This window comes from Molothrus aeneus, chromosome Z, assembly GCF_037042795.1.
Source record: "Molothrus aeneus isolate 106 chromosome Z, BPBGC_Maene_1.0, whole genome shotgun sequence".
NCBI lineage: Eukaryota > Metazoa > Chordata > Aves > Passeriformes > Icteridae > Molothrus > Molothrus aeneus.
The window spans coordinates 46,400,920-46,420,290 of NC_089680.1; the positions used below are offsets into that span (position 1 = coordinate 46,400,920).

Sequence of the window (19,371 nt, forward strand, 5' to 3'; positions counted from 1 at the left end):
GGGGAATCTGCTACCCCTAAACAGGCCGTGGATAGGATATAATTTTCCCAGCTTTTAAATTTTGGGGGGTTTTTGCAATTTTGCATACAGAACAGGACACCAGTGTGTAACTATTCTGGCTTCACTGGAAAGTTTGTTGCATAAACTGGGACTAACCTGCTTTAAACTGAACATCCAAAGGGCTTTGAAATGTAAAAGACTGTGGTTTTTAAAACTACAGTCTAAACCAATTCCCTTTTATAACAGCAACAATGCAAAGAGATTTGGGAAGGCAGAAGAGAGATAAAAGGCCTTTAATAAGAAGCACTCCTCCACCCACAGTGTCCTTTTGTAGGCTTCAGAGCTTGGTTTCAAGATGACAACTAAAAGGGGTGGACAGCTGGATCGAGAAGGATCCCTTGATCCTTAAGGGAACTCTGTCCCCTCCCAGAGTTAGCTGCCTGTCTGCTCCCCACTCCGTTCTGGGAGACTCCCAGGCTGTCCTAAGCCCAGTTTGCCTGACCCATCCTTCAAAGCTCTCTTACCCCACTCCCACTTACCCTACTCCCAGGCTTTGGAAAAGGAGCCCTTGCTCTCCCAGCCACCAGTCTCACCTGCCCCATTGCAAGCCCTGGGACACGCCACACATGAACACCCCAAGAGCCAAAAAAACACATGACATAAAACTAGAGCTGCTAGTCTCAGATGCACATCTTCATGTGGAAGTGAAAATCTTCATTGCTAGAGGAAATTTCATTCTACAGATCAAAAACTATTTCAGTAACTAGATGTGTTGTCGTTCCATGAAGTGGTACCTGACTTCCACAGTTGCCTGCAGAGCTTGAAAATGAGCAGTTTTTCAACCACTCCCTTTCTAAAGTTCTAGCACTTCTGAAAAGCTTGGAGCTTGCTGACAAAAATCACTTCTAGTGGAACATCTGTCAAAACTCTCCCAGCAGATTTCTGTGGGGTAGATTACTGTGAGGTCAGTCAGCCCCACCTCTGCCCCTGAAGGGCACCAGCACAGCGCTCACACACCTGTCAGTTCTGCAAGGCCAGAAGGGTCATCAGCACTCTCATTTTACAGTCCATGTTCCCAGAGAGAAGGGAGGGGAGTTTGTGTCTATGAAGTCTGCACAGCCACAGATATCCTCCCTTTCACACCTGGTGCTGACACATTGAAAGACTGGAGAGTGCAGATCTGGGTATAAATAATCTCCTGAGACCTTGTTCTCACTTTTTTTTTTGCTGCAGAGGAAGAGATAGATGCGGTCTCAACAGTCTGGTCATCAGGAAAGGAAAAGGGCAGGACTTCATCTTTCAAAGGAAGGCCACAAAATTTCCCTCCCAGTCAAGATCTTTCCTTGGCATGCTGTGCATGCACTTTCCCCACACATCTACATCCAGGCCACACTGTGGGAAAGCAGTTGATCTCTCATTTACAGTCACTGAGCTCATGTCTCCTTGAACTTGGGAGTTTTACAGTCAGCCTGTTCTGGGCACCAGGCAACCCCTGTGGCTGCAGCCCCTTGCCTCTCTGTTAAGATGTGCTGCCCTTCCACCATGTGTGGCACATATTCACCAGGATGTCACTGTCACACCCTGCTACAGACCATTTCCAGAGTGATGGCAAATATTCAACTAATTTCTTATAAGGCTGAATGCAAAGGCCTGCTATAAGGATGGTATCTAGGGCAAAGAACTCATTCTTTACATAACCTCCACTGTCCCTAGCCATACCCCACCCCCAGGCTCTCAGAGAAGAAGACTGGTGCAGAAGGAAAGAAGTGGTATTTATTCAAGAGATGAGAGACCTTGTTGTCTGTGACTCAGCAGGAGTACAACAAACAAGCAAGGAGGTGCAGTTAAACAGGACAAAGCTGAGGCTTCATTCAAGGATATCCTTACACAGGCAGCCACCCTAGCAGCAACACATGCAGAATGAACTAAAAAAACATTGGAGGGAGGGAAAAGAACAGCTCCCTGAACAGGCTGTTTATCCTCTTCAGCAACTGTAGCCCTCCCTGTCCTGGCTACTACCTCTTGCTTTGACCAAATGTCATCCTGGCTCTTGGGCTCTTGGGCTCTTCCTCCACACTTTGTCCCACCTGGGAAGTGTCTGCTTCCCATGAATCCAGTGAAAAATAACCACAGTCAGCTGTCCATTGTAAGAGGGCAATACTGTCCCAGACAGGTCTGCAGAACAAGCTGCCTTTATGCCCTGGCAGCCAAGGCCGCAAGCCAAGTGTCCAGCACACTGTCTGCCATGGCTCACCTTCACAGCAAGAGATGGCAGTCACAAAAAGCCACCATCAGAAGCACAAGTCAAAAGTTTCTGCTTTGCACCAGACGGTACCACTTTGGAAGTGGAGTAGCCAAAACAAAGTAGCTGGTATGGCAGGTCCTGACTCAGGGAATCCCTTTATTTTGGGAGGCTGAGGCTGCTTTACCCCCCCAGCATAGGTCAGCAACAGGTATTCAGAGAACAGCTGTGTGAAGCACCTAATTTCTCTGATCCACAACCAAAGATTAACCCTTAAGGGGCCAATTCCTGTCCATAGCTCCATTTTGAAGCCATTAATTCTTCTGGACTCATCAGCAGCCAGAACAGAGAGCCCCACATCTGAACTGCAGCAGCATTTACATCTGCTGCTAACAGTCTGCTCCCTGGTCTCCAGAATCCCCTTCACCAAACAAATCAAAAGGAGTTGCTCCTTAAACTTCTTCTCCTCACAGCTTTATACATCTTGCCTTTTTTCCCAGACTGACTGAGGCATGACCTGCGAAGTCTTTCCTCATATGAAAGTACTTTTACATTTTCATTGACATACTTTAATTATCCTTTTCTGTATCTTTTTTAGTTCCGCCATGCCTTTGACTTCTGCATTCAATATTTCAAAACTGGGTGGAGTATCTGAGCAGGTATAAGAAGGAAAAATTACTACAAAGACTAGCCAAGCTGAGAAGAGGTGAGAAGACAGGAAAATTAATAGTAAGCAGTACAAGCACCTTCAGCTACTTTTGCCAGCACTGTCAGAGCTTGGTCATCCCCCACAGTCAATAGCTGTCTGCCTACAGGTGCAGTTCTGTGATAAAGACAAGTTGTTGAGCCTCAACAGACCATCATTGCGGGGGCAGAAGTGAATCAGTTAAGAAAAACAGGGTAGTGGTTAATTTTAGAAGGACAGTCTCTAAACTGCACCAGCATTGAAGGAATGAATTAACAAAGTCCAGAAGGGCCGGAAACTGTGCTAGGTTCTTCAAGCACAACCAGTTCACTTTCATCCTTAGCAAATATATATTAAAAAAGTGGCATTACAATAACACCATCAATTAACTTTTAATTAAAGGCTGAACTTTTGCCTTTCATCTGTTCTGTCCTGATTCCAGAGAGATCATAATCCCATATTGAAGTTAGTGCATGCCTAATTTTACTGAAGCAATAAACATCAGACAGCCAGCTTCTCCCTCTCACCACATCCTAAGTCATGAAAACTCATATACAGGGGATTTGTTTCTGAAAGGGAAGTCTTCACAGCAGCACTGCTTGAAGTTTAAGAGCTTCATTGCCTGATAACTGTGTCTCCACTCTTCCACAAAGGAGATGGTAGAACAAAACATACCATATTCTCCTTTGGTCATAGCTGAATCCATGTCGCTAAAGCAGCTTTCTGGTTTTGCCCCCTTTATCCACTAAATACTTTTTAATTTGCAGTTTCTCCCAGGAGACAAACATCAGAACAGCACATTCTGCTGACTATACAGGAAAGGCAAATGAGTTGTAAAATGAAGCAAGGTGTTAAAAATCTGCAAGCAGCAATGCAAGACATACAAATACACACATGCCAGGAGTCACCTGCTAGCGCAACTGGGGCCTCTTCCATCATTTTGCAATTTGGGTAACAGCATTTACTGACTATCCTCTGTGACCCAGCTCCCTAGAAGATGTCCCTCCTCCAGCCTCCTGACGGGCTCCCAAAAGCCAGCTCTCCCTGGGGAGCTCACCTGCTTGATGGGAATGACGAGGAAGGCACCGCCGCCCACGCACTCCGTCACCACAGCAATGAAGCTGGGGTTCACGGCGCAGAAGTGGTTGTCATTGATGTTGTGGGTGATGGGCACACAGTCGTAGCACTTATCCTTGCTGGCAGCTTTGCCATACACGTGGCGGAACTTGGAGCTGCGGTACTGCGGGTGCCACGACATCTGCAAGGAGAGAAACACAACATCCAAGGCATAAGGACAGGCCATCTTGGCAAGGCTTGCAGAGCCCCACTCCCCTCTTCCCACCACAGGCTCACCCTCCCCACCTGGGCTGCTCACACCAACCCGCAGCCAGCAAGCTGTAGATGCAGTTTTTTTCTGGTGTTCACTCCTTTGCCATAACCATGTTGCACATCTCTGATGGAGAGAGGAGAGTGCAGGGAAGAAGTGACAGCTCTCAGCATCACCAGCCAGGTGGACTGTGCATGTGCCAGCAGTCCCTATCGCTGGGGTAGGGCCACATGGCAGCAAGTTCAAGAGGAGATGAATTCTGGTATGATAGAGTTCAGAAAGCATGAAAAATACAACATATTGAGCATGGAAAGCATGAAAGACGGTGAGTGAACAAGCCAGTCTGGATGCATGCTTTGTTTAGCCCTCAGGTGGTTTAGGACCAAAACTTATTCTAAATTTTGCTCACATGAACAGAAAAAAATAAGTTTGGCAGATCACAGGAATAGCTACAGTCACCTATTGATCTTTTTTCCACAGACAATTATGTTCTGCGTGTCTGGTTTATAACTGCACTATAGCCCTCTGACAGAATGCATTCTAAATGGTGTTTAAATGACACATAAAGCATGCTAAACACAAGAACCCCTTCTCACAGAGAGCAGTGAGGCTTAATAGAACTGATTTAACAGATTTCATAAAATCATACAGTCACAGAGTCGTAGAATGGTTTGGGTTGGAAGGGACCTTGAAGACCATCTAGTTCCAACCCCCTGACATGGGCAGGGACACTTCCCACTAGACCAGGTTGCTCAAGGCCTTATCCAAACCAGCCTCAAACAGGGATGGGGGAACCATAGCTTTTCTGGGCAACCTGTTCCAGTATCTCACCATCCTCACAGTAAAGAATTTTTTCCTAATATTTAATCTAAGTTTCCCTTCTTTCAGTTTGTATGCATTAGTCCTTGTCCTACCACTACACTTCCTGGTGAAGATGCATTCTCCACCTTCCCTGTAGAACCCTTCAGATACTGGAAGATTGCTATTGAGGTTTCCACGCAGTCCTCTTTTCTCCAGGCTGAACAGCCCCAATTTTCTCAGCCTGTCTTCACTAGGGAGGTGCTCCAGTCCTTTTAGCAATTTCACAGCCCTCCTCTGAACTTGCTCCAGCAGTTCCATGTCATTATTATGCTGGGGGCGCCAAAACTGTATGCACTGTTGCAGGTAAGGTCTCATGAGAGCAGAGGGGTAGAATCATGTCCTTCAACTAGCTATTTTCAAATAGCTATTAGTGCTGGTCAGAGAAGGTAATTAAGACTCTTAAACCCAGATCCCACAAGATTTAGAGAGTAAAAGGCATACAATGAGTGTAGGGATAAGATTCTACTGCCCAAATGAAAAGAAATGCAGAAATGAAAAGAAAGACAGAAAGATTATGGGTGAAAGAGCACCTCGCACAACAGCTGGGAATGTAGGCAAATACTGTCAGAAGGCATGGTTTTGCCCCATATTGACCTCTTTAATGTGCATTTGGTGAACAGTATTATCAGTGATACTGGATCAACAATACTCCAATTTGACAAGGGAACCCAACCAATTAGGTTTTGAGCTACTGCAAGGCTTAGAGAGCTCGCTCACATGGTTGAAGGGTTAAGGGAAGCGCGCATGCACTCAATGGCAGGAAGCCAAGTGCATCATCACCTGACAAGCAGAGGTCTAAGCAATTTTAAACCAAAATGTTCATGTTGCTGGCATGGTACTGCATCCTCCTGGGATGTCTATCAAAGGCTAAGGAACCAAATGGCTCGATACTGGGCAGTCAAACTGGAGCTTTACAAGCTCTCATCAATACAAAGTTCCACAAAGCTGTGTCACACTGGAAGATTTGGGCTGTGAACAGTACTAGGACACAAGTTCTATCCTATTTCCTGCCTCCTCCCAGTTCTACTGACACAGCTCAGAGCCAACCCCACCTTGGACAAATACACATGCCTGTAGTATTTGTGTCCTGGCAGATCACCAGTTGCTTTCATAGTCATCCTTGTTGCTCTCTGTTACCTTAGCATGTTTTACCTATGCCAACCCTAATTTGTCCATACTTTTAGCTGAATAAATCTCTTCCACAGAAAACACTAGGTGCAAAGGGTCTTTTATACAGTGAGAGATACCTGTGCCAAACAAAAACAAAGAAATGCAAGTTATTTGAAGAAGAAAGCAGCAATCCTGAAAGCTGATCTTAGAAGAAGGGATATTCACAGGCAGAAAGTAAGTTGAGGTTATATGCAAGTGGCTACCTTCCCAAACAGCCCCAGAGGTGCAGTGTTCTCAAACAATTTCATGTTCATTACAATTTTAATGGTTAGGCTTACTCACACCAGGAGGAGGGGGAGGAATCACTGTGTTGCCCAGATGCAGCAATATGCAGTAGTTGCTTCTTACAGCAGGACTATTATCTTTCCAAAATGAACTAAATTGCCTGGCTGCAAGGTAATTCTAGCTACACTGCTTTCGAGCTGGGAGAGAGTGTGTGGTCTGAAGTTTCAAGCCCCTTCTAGAGAAAGGAGTCACCAAGCACAGAGGAGCAACTATTGAGAACGCCAGGACTCTTCACCTTGAGAAGCTCAGAAGGATCTCATCAATGCACACCAATACCTCAGTATTAAAGTAGTAGTGGAGAAGACAGAAGCAGACTCTCCTCAGCAGTGCCCAGCAGCTGGACAAGAAGCAATGGGTACAAACTGAAACTCAGAAATCTCTATTTATATGCAACGAAACACTTTTTCTCCATGAGGGTTGTTCAACACTGGCACCAGTTGCCCAAAACATTATGGAGTTTCCATCCTTGGAGGCATGGTCCTGGGCAACTTTTCTAGTTGATCCTGCTTTGAGAAGAAGGATTGGACTAGATGATCTCAAGGGATCACTTCCAATCTCAACTCTTCTGTAATCCTGTGATTTTAGGGCCTCTGGATCTCAGCCATGTGTATCTTGTACTGTCCAAAAAATGCCACTGCCAACATACCAAGATGCACACCCATACAAGGCAGACTTTCAACCCAATAAACCAGAAGTATGCCTTTCAGGCTCAGCTTTCTCACCTGTTCCTCTGGCAGGAAGTGATGACAACACATTTCTTCCTCGTTCATAAAAACTGTTGTTTGGACAGGTAACCATTTTTTTTAAAGTGCAAAGAGCAACTTTTGGTATAAGGAATGGTGGGGGGAGGGGGGAGAAAGTGACAAAAACTATACCAATATTTTGTCAGTAAGACAGGATTGCTTTTATATTGCAAGAACAGGCACTATCATCATCAAATAATTCAAAGGCATTGTTTGTGCATTTTAAAATGTCTGAAAATTTAATGTTTTGCCCAGTCCCTTATCAATATGCTTTCCCTGAATGTTTTTTGGACTAAAAAGCTAAAGCATTAGCTTTCTCCCTGCACTGGAGGGTCAGCCCTAGTGTAGAGGGTCCCTCCTTGCACAGCCATGTTTGAGCTGTGGGAGCCCATATGGGCAGAGCCCAAGGACCTGAAAATCCCGTGTGTGCAGCACTGGGTAAGGCCTGAAGCCAGAGCTGAGGGATTCCCAGCTCACCCCACTGCTTGTGGCACAGCAAGATGCCAGGGTGCCCACAGCAGAGGCATGCAGACCACCCGTGAACACTGGGGAGACACATGGACAGCAGATTTTGAGAGGCTGCTGGAACTGAGGTCTGGGTCCTCTTTCTGGTCAAAGAGGTGGAAGACCTCCCTCACTTGCTGCTCAGGCCTCTGGTGCCAGCACATAGACTGATCCTGAGCTGACAAAAGGATAAAAGTCACTGATGAAGGGATCAATGACCCTCTGTCAGGGTAGCACAGAGCCCTTGGCATCCTGGACAAAGAAGGAAGGCAGCACAGCCTTTGCAATGCAGGAATCAACCTCATGCCTTCCCTCCTCATCATCCTGACCTAATTCCCAATATTGCTAGCCTCCCTGTAGAGGAGGGGAGAATCAGGATGGAGTGGGATAGTGCAGATTATAGTACTGTTCATGTATTTCTAACCATACAGCTGATGTAATGACTGTGCTTAGCAATGTCCTCTCACTCAGCTCTCAGGGAACATATCCTGGGACTTTGTGGACTTTTTATTACCACCTCTCCCAGCAAAAAACATTAAGTAGATCTTTTCCTGAAGCTGCCAAGAGTTCCTGGAGAAGGATACAAAGATCCCTACAAGCACTTCTCAGATCCCTGTTTACCAGGTCAGATACCAGCTTTTTCAGGCTGGACAGTGTTTCCAGACAGCTTCTGCCTATTGAGATGTGCAACCCTAGTGATGCCTCAGGTTTTAGCTTTTATATTTTTCAGATTCTGTTCTGCTTTAGTCTGTAAGTCTAGGCTTCATATTATGGGATAGTAAGCTCTCTTCACAGAATAGGTAGACAAAACAATTCCTTCTCTACCTGGGGACCAAGGACAGCCAATCCAGATCTCAGGCCCAAGAGCATAAACAACAGTGGACTGAAGAGAGAAAACAAGAAGGATTGGACTTCATGGGCTAAAGCTGTAATTGGACAATTAGCTCCAATATATTAATGGATCAAAACTTATAAAAGTGAGAGACCCTGTGACCGGTCTTCCATTTTTGTGGCCATTTTGGGTTGTGCTGCCCAAGGTGGATCTATTGAGACCTCTTAATAAATACCTGTTTTATTCTCTAGCTCTGTCTAGTCTCTGTTCTAGGTCAGCCTTCACAAGGCATCACTAGCACTGAAAACACTATCTCATGAAAGAATATGTTGTACTTCACACAAAACAGAGTAAAATGCATCCATTTGCTTCAGAATTCCTCACTGCTGGCATGAAGAGAGGAAGTAGGTCCTCTGTCTCTGTAAGCAGGACAATGGTAAGAGATATAGCAAGGACACACAATTTAAAATTGTTTCTGTAGCCTCACTGTAGGCATTCCTGGGTCTTCACTCCAAAAGAATACTACTACTCTGAGAAGCAGATCTGATTGTGAGGAAAATCTCAATTACAGAGCAGAGGAAACTTCATGAAAGCTTGATGCAGCAAGTGCAGTCAACAACAGGCCATGGAAGGAAGAACAGAAGGGAATCAACCAAGAATCTGTTGCTTGGTTATCTCTTTTGGTTCTTTAAGGCAGAGCTCAGCAGTTGAGTCTGAAATTACAAGATAAAAAAGCAAAGCCATAGCAAATCTCAGCCCAGTACTCAGAACAGGTGAGAATTTTCTTTCTGGCACCTGAAAGGGTGCCCAGAAAACCACTGAGGTATTTTGATACCCACAAGCACAGCCTACTCAGCTCTTTGGTGCTTACCAAACATGACCATCAAAATGGTTGTGTGACCTCTAGAGAACAGGCAGGTAAAGACAGACTCCAGTTCCACCACTTGTCTTCAGAAACACAATGCAGTACCACTGAAGGGACTTTGCTCTGCTATAGCTCTCACTCTTTTACATGGCTGTTTCTGAAATGTTAGCTTTTCATGACTCACATGCAAAACATGACTGCAAATGTCTCAGCCCTTGCCAAAGGACTGAGCTCCTAGAAGGGCTGTGAGGCCTATGGATGTCTGCAGCACCTCAATACATTCTAATGAGAGCCATGCTGTGGCATATTTACTACTCCTGAGGAAATGTCAGACCAACCAAGCAGGCATATGCTTGTACAACTGAACTGAACACATGCTTCACCATCACCTAGCATGTTCCCAGTTTTCCAATTGCATCCCACTTATCCTAGGATTACAGATTTGCCTGCACCATTGTATCGGTTTTACATGGGCTGGTTTTGGTAGCAAGGGGCTAGAGTGGTGGCTTCTGTGAGAAGCTGCTGGAAGCTTCTTCCATGCCCGTAGAGCCAATCCCTGGTGGTTCCGAAGGTGGACATGCCACTGGCCAAGGCTGGGCCAATTAGAAATGATGGTAAGACCTCTGTGACCACATACTTAAGAAAAATTGAAAACAAAAAGTGGTTGCAGAGCTGTAATTGCAAGCAGAGAAGAGCAGAGAGAGAACATGTGAGAAGAACAACTCTGCAGACACCAAGGTCAGTGGAGAAGGAGGGACAGGAGCTGCTCCAGGCACTGGAGCTGAGATTCCCCTGCAGGCCGTGGTGAAGCAGCTGTGCCCCTGCAGCCCATGGGGATTCACAGGGGTGCAGAGATCCACCTGCACCCCATGGAGGTGCCCATGCAGGAGCAGGTGGATGCCTGGAGAAGGCTGTGATCCTTTGGGAGACCCATGGAGAGAGGGGCCCTTGGAGGAGTACACCCCACAGAAGAGTGACCCACACTGCAGCAGTCTGAGAGGGGTTGGTGCCCATGGGATGGAGCCACGTCAGAGAAGCTCATGGAGAGCTGTCTCCCATGGGAGGGATCCTGGGTGCAGCAGGAGATGACTCCTGAGCAGTGGGAGCAGCCTCAGGAGATGAACTGACCATAACTCCCATTCCTTGTTTTCTTGCACTGCTGGAGTGGGAGGTAGAGCTGGAAGGAGGGAGGGGTGTGGGGAGGGTGTTTTTAGTTTATTTTACTTCTCATTATCCTGCTCTGAGTTTCTTAGTAATAAATTCAATTAATATCTCTAAGTTAAGCCTGTTTTGCCTGTGATGCTATTTGATGAATGGCCACTTCCCGTTTCTTAATCTCAACCCAGGAACTCTTCATTAAATTTTCTTTCCTCTGTCCAGCTGCAGAGAGGAATGAGTAAGCAGCTTTGGTGAGTGCCTGGCATCTACCCTGGGTCAACCTATTACAACCATGACTGATATTTGTGAATTCTGGATGAATTTATCTTGATCCTGGAGAAAATAGCCACATGGAAAAAAGTGAAATATGTTTGAGGAAACCCAGACATATGGTAGCTTAATCCAGATCAAACGGAGAGCACCCTTTACTCTGGCGCCACAGTGCTCTGTGAAAGACTCATAGCAGCAGAGTCAGCCCCAATAGTGTAAAAACAATAGTGTAAGAACTTTGTCAATGCTTTATTCTACCATTTCTCATCTTTGATATCCTTAGTGTTTTTGATATCCCTGGCAGTGTCGGGAGCAGACCAGGAAATTATTTTCTTTACATCCTGGGAAAGGCCTGAAAGAAGATTGATGGGCACCTTATCTCCTACAAATACCAGTTCTTGGGTGTGGCCCCACACACTGCTAGGAGGCGACCTGTCCAGCACACAATCCTGGAGTGCTTGTGGTCTGGCACCTTCAGCCCCATCCACAAGCAGATTTCTCTTACTCCGAGCAGAAAATTAATATGTGGGAGGATGGGATTTATGAAAACACAAGCAAACAAACAAGCAAAAGACCACAACACCAAACAATTGCTAAACCAACCCAAAAACCAGAACAAGGCACTTGAGCAGAATCAGATCATAGAAAGTATCTGATGTGGATTAAAAAGAGAACAAATGATAGGGGTCACATCCCATCTGGAAGGAGGTGAACTGGAGTGTTTTGGCAGCAATGAGATCTCCCACTCTGCTTCCCCAGGGAACCACAGCTGGGCAGTGTGACCGTGCCAGCCCAGGAAAGAAAAAGCCAAAAAGAAGAGCTCTCCTCATTCCCTGTGAACAGACATGCACATCTCCAGCTGTGATGGCACCAGAAGTGTTGGGAGCCAGGACTTCCATGCATCCCGCTGCTGACTGCCAGGAAGATGACTCATTTTCTACTTTCCAGATGCCCACAGCAGGACTATCAGGTACCAGGCCCCCACCTGCCAAACAAACCCCAAGGGCTCAGCACCATGGCTCTCTTGGAGCCAAGAGTGTCTGCTGCCACCTATCCCAATTCAACAATGAGTCTAGTGCTGGTGAAATTTTTGTTGGTGACTTTATACAAAGGGAAAGGCTGAGCAACCCCATCATTCACCAACCTGGATGTTCTCCATGTATTTTCTTTCTTTAGAGGTATGTTCCCTCTTCTGAAAATACAAGCAAGAAATGAGGTAGACTGGCTTTGTGCTGAAGTACCAAGTCATGGCATGAGTTGTCTGTATTTCCAGAGAGAAACTACATGAAGCAAGTGTGCACACAACAGGATGCTGTATACTGTGTGCTCACACTCCACTCCACTGGCCTGCACTGGGATTTCTGTTCAGCTTGTGCTTCATCAGTGACATGAACACTAGACAAAAGACCTCAGCTCTGGGCACTGCTCTTTAGGACATGCCAGAGAGTTAGAGGAGCATTCAGGGCAGACCTGTATGGACCAGTGATCAGAGGAGTGAGATCTGCTAAGAAAGCCTAAAAACTTCGGGGTGGAGATAAAGGAGGGAAGCCATGACAGTAGGCTTCAAACACAGAACAAGTTGGTACAAGGAGGATATAAATAATCTCCTTTCAAAGTCTAGGGGAGACAAGAGAGTCAAAAGACATGTGTTTTAACTGCATCAAAGAAGTTTCCAATTAGGGAGCAGCAAAACTTTTATCAGTCATAGGAGTGGGAGAGAGAATGGCATTAATCTCTCCTGGCATTTCCCAGGCAGATTCAATAAAGCCTAGCAATGATTACAGAGCTACAGCTGCTCTTGATTTGGACACAAAACAGACTCACAGAGATTGGCAAGAAATCAGATAATAATTTTAATTTCATGTGCAATAAGTCTGCTGTGTCCAGAGTGTGGCAGGGCTATACACCCACTCATGCTGGATGCATTAACCCACTCAGAAGTGCACTATCTCCATTTTAAGCAATTTTCAGTTGCAGTACTTAATGCCAAAATTTCAAATTTTAACATCAAGGGACAAAGCAGCTGAATCAGATATAGCTACTTCAGAACAACCTGCTTCATTATGGTACGAAGAGCAGAGTTGCAATTAAAGCTGTTTAGCAATGGCCATGATTCCAACCATTAACTGGCCAGAGTAGCTCCTTCCAAATATATCACTCTTCAGGGTTACTGTTAAGAGCAGTATAATGGTAGACGAAAGGCAAAAGTTTAATTTCAGTTTGTTTGTTTTATGCTGAGTTTGAGCTGAAACCTTTTCCGCTGCATTGTAAAAAAAAGTGGGCCCTATTTCCTTGAGGTTAATCTCAGCAACTCCGTGGGACTGCAAAAAAGACTTGTAGAGGACAAGACCACCCCATCCAGATACAGACCTGAAGATATTGGTGAGCAAAAGGGGTGGCACTTTCAAAAGCAGAGATCACATGACATCACCATAAAAGAAGGAAATGGATACATAAAAGCATTCAAAGAGGTACAAAATGCCACCTGGAGAACTCACAGGAGCTGAACAGGTCCAGTAGGCACAAGAAATTTCTGCTCTTGGCAAGGCCACATGAAGCTCCTTCAGAAAGGCATCTGAGGTCTCTGGCACCAGAAAATTTTTCAAGCTAACCAGGCTGGAAATCACTTTCCTGTTTGCAGAGAGTTGTTCTCGGTTCCCAGAGCTGCCCATGGCCCATCCCAACACTCATCTCCCGAGGGACCCGGCTCCAGACATGAACTACGGCCTCTGCACCTCCTGCACAGCAGGGTCCTGGCCGCACCCAGCATTCCTCCACCCAGCACGCATCCATCCAGGCACAAGTCCTTGACCGCTTCTGTTCCCCATGCCAACACCTGTCACTGTTTCTCTTATTCAAGGCAGTGAAGGAAGAAGGTTCACGGCTGACTCCAGTGACACAAACAGGCATTCTACTCCATCACCTGTAAGATATTCAAAGCCTTTTTTATGAGTTTCGTACAAACTAAGCCTGTGCAAACACAAGATCACTGTCTGTAAAGCATCACATTAGATGAAACTGGCGAGTCTCTCACAAGACTGTATTACAGGCTTAGCGTGGAAGTAGGGCACAAAAAGGCTGGGTGGATTGCAGAAGCAGCACTCAATTAAGCCAATTTAGACAGGCAGTATTTTTATTCCAAGTAAAAGTTTGTAAGTTCTAACAGAAAGCTCTCAAGCTCTGTCTGCCTTCAGGTAAGCAACAGTGGGACAGACTAGCTGCCTCTGCTCTTGATCTCTGGATCATATGGACCATTCACTGAAAAGTTGGATTTGGTGACCCTTGTGGGTGCCTTGTAACTCAAAATATTCAGTGAAATCTGTGAAACACTATTGCAGCGATCAAAGAGCAGACAGAGCTCTTCAAGAGACCACAATGTGGCACAGCATCTCCTGAAGAGACAAACTTGTACCCTTCCCCATCCAAATCCACAATGACACGTTCACACTCCTCAGAACACCTGGGCTCAGAGCCTTCCAGTTCATAGTGCACAATGGTTCCATTGCACAAATCCATTATGTACATGGTGCATGCCCCATGCCGAACAACTGTTTTATGTTCTCTTGTGCTGCACACCTCTGAGCAGAGTAGAAAAACATGCCAATGAATTAATAATGGTTATGTTTGCTTCACACTCCCCCAGCTTCGTGCAAGAAGTCTCCTTTCTCCTCAAGACCTGTTCTCCACACGGCCTGTGTGGTATTCCTGCACAAAAGCTGCCCTGACATCAGGCTGAAATCCAGCCAAACCTCTGGAGATCTAGTCCCGGTGCACTCCCAAGGAAAGCATATAACATGACTACCAGAAAACGTTTTAAGTACTGTTTTCTACTATTAATAGGCAGGTTTCCAAACTCTGCCTATACCTCTTACTTGCCACTCTGAAAAGCACTTCAGATGTTCAAGTGATCTAGCCTGACAAGTAGGACTCCCTTTCTCCTCTGTCCTTACTCCCAGGGAATTAAGAGAATTTGATCAAATAAAAGACCTTTTCAGAAGTCTCAATCCCTTGAAAGTTAGGGGTAATTTGAAAAGCAGAGAGACCAAGAGAGAAAAAATACACTGTCCTCAATCCTTCTCTTGTATGCAGGGTCAAAAGAGATAGAAAGGGGAGAAAAGAAGGAATGCAAATGCTAGAAGGGGGATTTTGAAAGTTACAATGAACACTTCAATCTCAAATGCCATCAAAACTTCATTTCCTTTTTACCTTCTTGTTTGGAATGCTAAACTTGCATTGCATTGGTAATGCCTCTTTCCTTTCAGCCTAATAATCTTTAAGTGATGTTTCTATGGCCAAAAAACCCAGAGGGGCAGCCTTGCAAGTCTTGAGAGAACTGTTTGCAATCACCCAAGGAGAAGCCGCAAGAGATTCAAACTTCCAACCTCATGCAAAAAAAGCAGATGGAAAGTGGCACAAGGATATACAGCTAGAAAACTCCTGAGAAGACACACATCCTCTTCTCAGTTCTGTACCACCAGTCCATGAAATAAAATCTTTATCTGCATGCAGCTCCAAGTAATAAAATCAAACAGAAGTAAGAATCATTGTCATTCCCAGAATCTGCCTAGATCCATTATTTTCTCTGGTGCCTTCTCTCCCTCTTTCTTGAAATCATCCATCATTTTCGTCCATCTTATCCTTTTCCTATTCTGCTAAAATCTCTCTCCTCCCCTCCACTTTTCTTCCACACTGCTTATTCTCTCAAAATTCATTCCTCCCCATTAAAAAATGAATAAGGTAACTTGATGCCTAAAGGTAAGAAGAGTCACTCTGGGAGACTCAAAAAGCCCTTTCAGCTACCTTGTCTCTGTCAATGACAATGAGATAATGCTTGCATCCAGATGACAAGAAAAAGATGTACATGAAGTCAGCTTCAGTAGTTCCTCACACTGAACACCAAGCTGTGTACTGGAAATAGGGGATACATTTCCATTCCCAGTACCCCAGGACTTGCAGAAAGGAAACAGTTAAACACATAGTTTTAAATAAGGCAATTAATATATCATGAAATATTGCTGGTTTTCGGCCTGAGAGCCAGCTACATGCACTGTAAATTTCATGACATGGCTCCATACAGAGCAAACTGTACAAGAGAGCTCCATAAAAATTACTTCCCCTCTCCACACTCTGCAGTCCCCAGATTTATGTTGAAGCAGGAAGACACGTGCTCCCCGCGCCCAAGCCAGGCTTCTGCATTCTGCACACAGGCACAGGGTCCCGGTTTCAGTGTCTTTCTGCTTTAAGCAGACCATTGCCCCCTCTCCTGATCAGGGAGGTGTGACTCTTGCTGCATCATGTTTCCTGATGAATCTTGGCAGAGGAACACCTGCTAAGCAGACTGCTCTAAGACTTTCTGCTTTTACTAGCCAGCATCAGGGCACAGGGCACAGCTCTGATCAGGGAAGCAGTGCAGTGCAGTACATACCTCCTGCCAGCAAGGTTAATGAGTCTTACATGACCTGCAGAAGGCACCTGTCACCTGCATGGGACACACTAGCAAGACTCAGATACAACAAGCACCTTCACTGGGATACAGCTGCTTTTAGCAGCTAACTAATCAACAAGAACAACTAAGTCCCAGGTCCACACAGCTGGACTGGGACAGTTTTGGCAAACACAAATACATCACATAATTGTATTTACTCTGAATTACGCTATTAATGCTTCTTTCACAGGGAAAATATCTCTCCCCCCAGGACCTGGTACTGCAACCCTGCCCCTGTGGTTAAGCAAGAGAATTCAAAGAGAGAGGCATTGAAAAAACAGTGTGCAGAGGTACTTCTCACTTCCAGACAGCTTTAATATCTTCAACCTCACATAGCTACAAATGCATTCCTCACCATTTCTTCTTGCCTTATGCAGAGAAAGGGTGCTGGCTGCAACCCTGATAGGAGTACAGTGATCACAAAGCAAGCAAGCAATGAGAAAGGTGTCTGTTTGTTATGCTAGTCAGCAGGTGTCACTTTTTAGTAAAAGCAATCAGTGCAATTTCCAATCCCATGTGTCCTCATTTGCCACCAGCTATCATGGATATGAAAAGGGCTTCATTAGAAACAGGAGAGTGGGAAACACATCACTCTTGCTAAATCAAGTATTGTAGTAAGGTGTAGTTTTCTTCCAGTAGCATGCATCATGCCAAAAAAGTTTTGGAAGACCGGACAGACCTGTGCTAACATGGACCAGGCTCAGGCATGAGCAGGCAGCCCACTGGAGAACAGTCCAGTCATCATTTGTTCAACCCCACACCAGTATTATTCCCAGGCGACCTCAACCTGATCCCATTCTCCTCTTTTCCCTTCCATCTGAAGCTGCAGTAAGGGACAGCTTTATCACGCATGCAAGTTAACTTTCTGGCTAAAAGAAAGGCCATCCTCAGTGACATACCAGTATGGCTGCAGCTGTCTCCAGCTGCACCTTGCAAACTCCCAGAAGTGAGACTCCCTCACTCTCCTGGTGCCCAGCCCCACCTTCCTTAGGCTGACCTACCCTCACAGACTTCTGCCCACGCTCTCCATGCATGACCTGGAGAACCAGCAGAGCAGAGAGTACTTTCAGGAGCACCTGCCTCTTCCTTCCAGAGAGGACTCACCAGCAGCCAGAGGGAAGCTAGTGTGGTTGGGCTTTTGACTCTCTTAACCACCGAGTGACTAATTACATGGGTGTACTCCAAAATACCAAGTCCTATGCACCACCAGGCAGGTGGGGAGGCAGTCCCTGGTTCAGCCTGCAAAGAAACTACAGGAGAGCCCTGAAAATACCAAGGGAATTACTGCACTGCCAGGCTGGTATAAGAGTGGGTGGAGGCTTTGAGAAGACATCCTTTTGCTTAATTGGTCTGAGACAACCCTCATCTCAACCTACTAGAAGCTCTTGCTTCCCCATGAGGAAGGTCTTTATCATAAAGGCAAATGCTCCTCTCTCCTGTCCTCTCCTGCTCGGTGACAACTTGTTTTTAACAACATCTTCCCATGAGAATGTACATCAACACATCAAGGCCAAGCCCTCAATCCAGCCATCCAAACTTTGTGTTGAAAGGGTCATGATGTTCCTTCTCATTTTAAGCATTCCTTTTCTTGGGTTGTGAAAGTTTTTGGGTAAGGCTGTGTGAAATACACTGCTGTCCCTATGGAGAAAATATTGCTAAGAACTGACCTTGGAGACAAGCTTTTAACAAATTATCTTTTCCAACAACTGGCAATGGTACTCCATGGACCACCTTCAAGTCTTCTGGTACTGAGAAGGCTGCTCACTGGTGCACTAGGAAGATGCAGGTGTCACAACAGATCTCCAGCTTTTCATCTCCTTTCTTAAAGGAAACGTGAAACTTTTATTTTGATCTGAGAAGGCTGAAAGAATAAATACTAACTATAACTCTGTTATGTCTCCCGAAGTAGTTCCAAGCACAAATGAGGAAGTTTGTTGCAAAGGAGCACTAGAAAAAGCAGCAGGGACACTGAAAAGACAGAGCCACTGAATGCCTTCATCACCTCAGTCTTAACTACTAAGATCAGCCTTCAGGCACCCTGGGGCCCTGAGAGATCCAGAAAATCCAAAGCAAGGAAGACTGACTCTTGTTGGAGGGAGATCAGGTCAGGGAACATTTAAACAGACTGGATATGGCCAAGGGCCTGATGGAATGGACCCACAGGAGCTGAGGAAGCTGGCCCTTGCTCCTGCAAGGTAATTCCTCATTTTCTTTGAAACCTGATGGCAATGAAGTATCGTCCCTGAGGACTGAAAGAACATAAGTGTCACCCTTCAAAAGGGCAAGACAGAAGATCCAGGGAAGCACAGGCTGTTCAGCCTGAGCTTGACCAGAGAGTTAAATGTAAAAAGGAACTCTTAGACTCTGAGGGTGGTCACTCTCTGCCTGTCTGAGACATGGGTTGCTGAGAGAGGCTGTGGAGTCTTAGAGACACTAAAAACCCAACTAGACAATACCCTGAACCTGCTCTGAGATGGCAGCTGGACTAGGTAAAGTCCATATGTACCTCCACCCTCAACCATGCTGTGACCCTGTGAAATCTGCCCTGATCTCTTGGGTGAAGATCCTGAACAGGTACAGTGAAAGTAGACCAGAACTTTCTGTGTGCATTCAGTGTGAAAAAGATGGAAGATATCCCTGTTACACAACACTGCCTGCAAGGGACTTGTCATATGGGCCATGCTAAGGGGAAAGAAAGCAAGCAGCAACTCAGATGACATAAAGCAGCAAAAATATCTGGACCACAGTGCAAACTCTCTCAATCAAAACAAACTAGATGAGGAACAGGCAAGGTGAGAAGGTTTTCTGGAGAGGCTGGGAAAAGGAGAATGACATCAAAGTAGTAAAAGTGGAACTTAGTAGATTCACAGATAAAAGTGAGAAAGATGGAGAGTCAGCCCAGCTTTTGGAAACCCTTACCAGGCTTCACAAGCCAAACTGCATT

General features: G+C 45.6%; 1 protein-coding gene across 1 annotated transcript in view; it reads right to left on the reverse strand.

Moving 5' to 3' along the window:
- The window catches only part of CORO2A (coronin 2A), a 57,439-nt gene that overhangs the window by 17,311 nt on the left and 20,757 nt on the right, over positions 1-19,371 (reverse strand). The window contains exon 2 of the mRNA XM_066569839.1: positions 3,985-4,185. Coding sequence (XP_066425936.1) covers positions 3,985-4,185 — 201 coding nt within the window. The remainder of the gene's footprint in view (positions 1-3,984; positions 4,186-19,371) is intronic.